Here is a 6,575-nt window from a genome sequence, read left to right on the forward strand (position 1 = left end):
TTGAACTTTTTCCATTTGTTGCACAATATACTAATTGTTACAAGTTACAAGATATAGATCTTTTTGAGAAATATCTGAGGTTCGTTTGAAAGAAAGGTAGTGAGTTTTATAATTCAAGGTAATTTAGTTATTATTAAGTAATTAAGATAATTTTTCTGGCAATTCGTTAATATTCAGTATATTGCCTTAGAACCACTTATCATTTCAGTATAGAAGTTGATAAGGCAGGGAAGACTGGATGAGTTCAACGAGAGAGAAGTGTCAAAAATTCCCATTGCTTAGAAATTGGTTTTCTTTTGGAACTAAATATGAACAACTGAACGACCACCAATCCAGATATTGCACCTATCCAACCCCGTTCGCATTTGGGATAAAAAAAATTGAAAATTTCTACATTTGCTATACACGGTGAATTGTCAAGCTACACCAAGCACAACAATGACATTTCTACGTGTGTACCACGGCTGGCGTGACACTCAGAAAACTTTGGGAAACCTTTCCATCCAACATCCACACAATTTCGTAGGCCCAATCAGTCCGATCGAAAATATTTCCAATTTGAGCTAGACACGTGACCGTCTCGTGTTCCATTGAACAGAACAAATAACGCAGAGGTAGAGGGAGGTTGGTTCGAGAGTTAAATTACTCGACAAGTGCGATTAGGAAGCACGAGGGTGGGTTTAGCCACTCTTTGCGGGTGATACGGAAGGCTCTTGGGGTAGACAAACACTTTTGGAGATTCTTGTGGTTATTAATTTCGGACAATATCGCCGAAGTGTGCTCTTCTCGGTATGAATGGATGGGAAATTAATTTTGGGAGATTGCCTAGGAAAGCTCCCTTTGGAACCAACCGACGTCTCTTTCATGCGGGCTTGACTTTGCTACGTGATCATTTTGCAGTTGGCGTTTTGGCATTTTCGCAAATGACCAAGAATTTTAATATTCAAAGTGTTTGAAGGTATAGAACCGTGTTTTTCAACCTTTTCCCTGAGGTTCTTCTCCATAAAACAACATTTTGCTGTAGTCCTGAGTCACAACTTAGCTCATACAACTACAGTCGTTTTCTGTTTCTCCGTCTATATGAGCATTTGGGTTTAGAAACCAGGAATATTCGTTGAAGTCTTTCAATAAAACCAAGACAGATGTTAGAAGTGCAGGACTCAATTTGAGACATTTTCTGCAACAAAATTCTCGAGTGTTGGGAACATCTACTCCTTTTCCTGTTCTACTTTTCTCTTGAACAATCCTGATATTTTATGTATAATATTTATAATTAGTACCTAGCTTAGTAGTCTGGATCTACGTAAGAAGATTGTGTTCACTTAAGAAACCAAAGGGTTTTCAAATGAGTGGTTTTATTCAAATCTGTCATACACACTGGAATTGTTGAAATTCACTACAGATAAGATGAAAATTTTCTGCAGTCACAGTTCACAAAACTAAAGCATTTTTGAGTAGTCATGAAGCATGTTCTCGGCCGGCAATTAGGGATTCATCAAGCCAAGTTGCTTGACATTTTAATCAACTACTTGACTTGAAAATCAAGCTCGTGAAAAATTACATACTTGAGCTTGACTTGACTTGATTTTAGAGAGACTGAAGCATTCGCCAGTGTGACTTTATTAGTAGTAGACTCATGTCTTGAGACTTTTGTGTTCAGTTAAGAACGTTAAGAACAAGAACTCAAGCCGGTCCAATTACTAGTAGCGTTGTATCTTATTGGGTCCTTGAAATGCATCAAAATGATCTGGATCTTCATCAAAAAATCATTTCCAGTGATAAGCCCGATTGTCACCTCGGAGGTAACGTTAATAAGCATGTGGGGCTCGTGAAATCCAAAAATTGTTGTTGAAAAGCCTCTCTATCTTCAACGTGTCACTGTTTGATGCGGTTTCTGGACTGTTGAGGTGATTATTCGAAAATGAGTCTAGTGCAACAGCTATGAGGAATGGATTGCGCTAGCTGGAATTGAAAAATATGGATGTTGACGACGTTTATTTTCAACAAGATTGCGGTACGACCAAACAAGTAGCGGGACAATGGCAATTTTGCAAGAAAAGTTTCCTGGCCGTGTTATTTTTCACTAATGGCCATCGAGATCAAGTGATTTAGCATCTTCAGACTTTTTTCTTTCGTATTCTATTAGAACAATTTGAAAGTTTATGCATAATCTAATGAAAAACTGCACGAACACGAATCAGAACGAGCGCGCGAAAGCTCTGGACATTCCAAAGTTCTTCCTTTGCACTCCACCACTTAAAACCCTCTCAGAACCTTTTAAACTCAAGACTAGAACAACAAATACCCCCTCGATGGCCCTTCCGGTAATTGTCACACCGAATTGCTTTCAATTTTCGCCGTGACCAACGTCGAGCGCCGTGCGCGGAGTCGCGTTACGCTGTCAATAGTCAGGGAAGATGAGCCCGGCACGTGACCATTACCAAACGGCCGATCTATCGGATAAAACGCCACGTGGAGGATTTCATTAGCCCGGTCACGTGACCTCCTGCAGGGAGCGTGGTGGGACGCAAATTTTCGTTATCGGATCCGGACAGATCTTCTGGTACGTGGGATGCTGAGGTCTTCATCACTATAAGAGGAAGGTTTCTTTGTTATAGAGACAGAGAGAGAGAATGTGTTGTTGACGAAATTTCTATCAAATTTCGTTTTAATTTATCACTACAGGAAAAATTGAAAGATTGTGGGCATTGTAATAATTTGTAAATACACTGCGCAAAAAAATTGATGCACATTCTGAAAATCCCAATTTTAATGAAAGTTAACTCTACATTGACTTTATAACTTATTTTTTATGTTCTCTCGGGAAGGTTTTGAACGAAACAAGACACATTAAATGGAAGAAAAATTCAGGATTTCACCGAATCTTTTGTGAAAGAAGAGAAATAAACAATTTTCAAAATACTGGAATGCTGATAAGTGATTTAATACTTGGTATTTCCACCCCTTGCGTTAATTACAAGCTCGGCAACGACGGTTCATACTCAAAATGAGTGATCTTAAAATTTTCTTAACGAAAAACTCTATGAGTGTGTCTGGTGATGAATTAGGAAAGAAAATGGAAGACACACTTATTTATATAATTGTATTCCAAGACAATCGATTTCGGCACTAGCTGACCTGATGATGGCCTAGTGCCGAAATCGATTGTCTTAGAATACTATTATATAAATAAGTGTGTCTTCCATTTTCTTTCCTAATTGATCTTAAAATGTTCTGATCTAATCCTTCTCAGATTTCTCTGAGTTGGATTCCTAAGTCATTAAGAGTAGCTGGATGATTTTCTGAACTTCTCAGCCTTCTATTGAGGTTGTCCCAATATATACAAGGGAACGTCGATCACAATGGTAGAGGCAGAATCCAGACTCATCTGTGAAGAGAACTCTTTCCCAATCAGCCTCTTCCCAATGGATATGCTCTCCCTTCGCCCTTCGATGAGCTGGGGTAAGAGCTGGGCCTCTTGCCGCGACACGAGGCCTTAAATCATATTCTCTGAGGCGATTTCTTATTGTCTGAGTGCTAATTTGCACCCCATGAGTTTGCTCAAGCTGATTTTGAAGGAGGCGAGCGGTTGCAAACCGTTGTCTCAACGAAAAAACTCTCAAGTAACGTTCTTGAATGGCACTTGTTACTCGTGGTCTACCCTGTCCTGGTCTTCGGACATTCATACCTGTCTCCCTGAATCGCTGCAACATTCTGGACACACTTGTATGGGAAACTCCAAACATTTCTGCAATCATTGTGTATGTCCACCCTTCTTCTCGCAAAACTACCGCTTGGGCACATTCCTCTTGGGTCATATTGCGTGTATCGCGTTATATAGCGATCGAGTGTAGAAAATCAAACGAAAGAAAAACTATTGATCACTAGAATTGATCGAGAACAGCTGATTCCAGAATGGAGCCAATACATTCAAAATCTGATAATCTCATATTTTTTTATTCCTGCTGGGAAAAAACATCTGTATTGAAGAAAAACGTTGAAAGTGGATAACATATGCATGTATAATTCTGATGAAAATAATTATCATTGAGAACACCTTCAGTTGTAGAATAAATTTGAGATTTCCATAATGTGCGTTAATTTATTTGCGCAGTGTATCAATCGAAGAAAAAATTATATGTTCATCTCGGCAGCAAAGTAGATTGACTGCCTTGGATGAATTCCTAGCCTCGCTACGCTCGGCTATGAACTATCAGCCACGGCAGTCAATCTACTAATTTGCTGCCTAGTAAAACAAAAACCATTTTTCATCTTTTTATTGAAAACTCCAATTGCAATGTATAAAAATCAACGAATAAACTACAAATCCTGTCACTCCATTCGTCATTCCAGAAACAGCGTAACTTCTAACATGCCTGTCTATAAAACCGAAAGCTTTGTCGATCCTTGTAAAGTAAGTTGGTTCACCTCTTATCCCACAACCAAAATTTACCGATGCAATACCATACTGTACACCTTCACATATAAAAGGCCCCCCAGAATCTCCAATACACCCACCTCCAGCAGTATGAAACCCAGAAAATGTACAGAAGAATGTTTCTATCTTATCCAGACTCCTCAAGATACTGCAATCTTCATTCGATATTACTGGAAGCTCGATGCAGTGCAAGGATTCTTTGGAAGGCTCAGAAGTTTGTCCAATGCCAAGGAATTTGGTTCTACCCCAACCTAAGAACCTTCCTTTGGAGCACCTCTCTAAGTTTTTGGGTGAATGTGTCTTTGGTAGGGTTATGGTAGAGGCTTCTGAAGAAGCAAAAGCTTCTTCGAGTCTTAAAATGGCAACATCGTATTGAAGGTTTTCTTTGTCATATTTGGCGTGGATGTGGATTTCTTTGGTGCCTACTGCAACTTTTCCTGTAAGTATTGAGTTTTATTTGATACAAGTTTTAGACTCACCTTGTCTCTAAAGAAGAAGTGATAGCCGAGGTTTGAAGCATTTCGAAAGCAAAGACGAATCTTACTACAACAAAAGGTATTTAAAAGTTAGAGGAGCTTCATTATGTTCCTTGACGGTGACATGTTAACGAATAAATATAAACAAAAAATGTATGTTTACTGGTTAGGCCCAGTTCTTATTGAGTGCAGTGTTCTCATATATCTCGAAAAAGACTATGCTATTGTTTTTTAAGAGGAATTATATAATTTTTGAGATAAAATGTTATTTATACCTTTTTCAGTATGCAGGACAACTTTTGGCTCAGCGAAAATGCTCCTCTTGAAATTCAAGACGCAGTGGGCTGCTGTAAGAACTGTATCTAATCTGATCAATGTACCACTGCATTTCACGGTAGAATTATTCTTCCTATGTCCAACTAGTTGTACCAGAAAGGTGTAATTTCTTGGGTCGCATGACTCGCCATTGTATATTGCGAAACTTGAAGTTAAATTGAGTAATATCAGGGCGATACATAATAGAGCTGTCATCTGAACTTGTAGGTTAAGTAGTATTTGTAAGGCATGTTCACGATTCATATTTCATTTCTATGATAGTCATAGCAAATGTGTTTTCATTAGCGAGTCGTAATGACAGTTGTTTTGAAAATTGTTTCTTAATTGTTGATTGTTATTCACTAGATTTTATTAGATTTTCGAAGATAAAGGAATACTCATAAAATATATCTCAATTTTTTGGATTTCGTCTCATCTGTAGGACCTAGGAGAATATAGTTGTGGATTTTAAGGGAGAAATGATGGTTGTATAAATTCAGAAGATTTTAATCTATACCTACAATTTATTGGAGTGAGTACCTATACTCTGAAAGAAATAATATTTTACAGTTTATTGAAATAATTATATTATGACTTGAGTTATTTGATGTTGTTTCATCGAATCCAGATACCTTCAATCTTTTCTTACAGCACTGTATTGTTGCATCGATGTTGGATCTGTAACAAGGAAATTTATGTTTTAACACAATATATGGCCACTATTAATAATTTCTTGTTGAACACAGAAGTGAATATTCTCGATACTCAAATAAGACCAGATAACTATATGTGGGTTTCAGAGTAACGACTAAAACTAATTAAATTTAAAAAAATATATTTCAGTTGTGATCGAATGGAGTCCTTCTTTTGATTTGATTCCATATATTGAAGTGGGTAAGTTTGAATCCCGAATGACGTCTCAAGTTCGTTAATGACAAAACTATACATTCGATTGATATATAAATTGGAATTTGAGTAGAATAAAATTTTCAAGTCAAAATAAAAGTTCTTTCATGGCAATATTGTATCATTTTATTGATTGATTCGACTATGTAGATCACGAAAATGCTTGCAGTTGGGCGATTAGTCCATTATTTTAGAAATTACAATATGAAAACTAAAACTTATAAAAAAATTTCAAAAATTTTCTCGATGCTGTCAACTCGCTTTGAGGCCAGATACGGACTTGAATCTTCGATAATTCAAAGATCACAGCTCGATCTATGCAAAACGATTATGTTTGAGGATGCTGTGGCCAATATTTTAAGAGATATAACGATTTAATAGTAAAAATTAGGTTTTTACTGTTTTTTTTTCATATTTGGAGTTAAAAAAAGTTGATTCAA

At 37.1% G+C, this 6,575-nt stretch overlaps 1 protein-coding gene across 1 annotated transcript; it reads right to left on the reverse strand.

Annotated features, from left to right (window-relative positions):
* Positions 1–4,276: 4,276 nt before the first annotated feature.
* Positions 4,277–5,493, reverse strand: LOC123672085 (trypsin-3-like). The gene is made up of 2 exons (XM_045606068.1): positions 5,190–5,493; positions 4,277–4,875 (listed from the first exon to the last, which is right to left on the reverse strand). The coding sequence occupies exons 1-2, from the start codon at positions 5,491–5,493 to the stop codon at positions 4,277–4,279; spliced, it is 903 nt and encodes a 300-aa protein (XP_045462024.1).
* Positions 5,494–6,575: the final 1,082 nt, after the last annotated feature.

The sequence above is a fragment of the Harmonia axyridis genome, chromosome 2 (genome assembly GCF_914767665.1).
Source record: "Harmonia axyridis chromosome 2, icHarAxyr1.1, whole genome shotgun sequence".
NCBI lineage: Eukaryota > Metazoa > Arthropoda > Insecta > Coleoptera > Coccinellidae > Harmonia > Harmonia axyridis.

Bases quoted from the DNA above. Each gene is read 5' to 3' on its own strand.
- LOC123672085 (XM_045606068.1), bottom strand. From the start codon at position 5,493: ATGAATCGTGAACATGCCTTACAAATACTACTTAACCTACAAGTTCAG. The intron at 4,876-5,189 runs GTATAAATAACA...CAATACTTACAG, and splicing joins TGTCCTGCATACTGAAAAAG to GAAAAGTTGCAGTAGGCACC.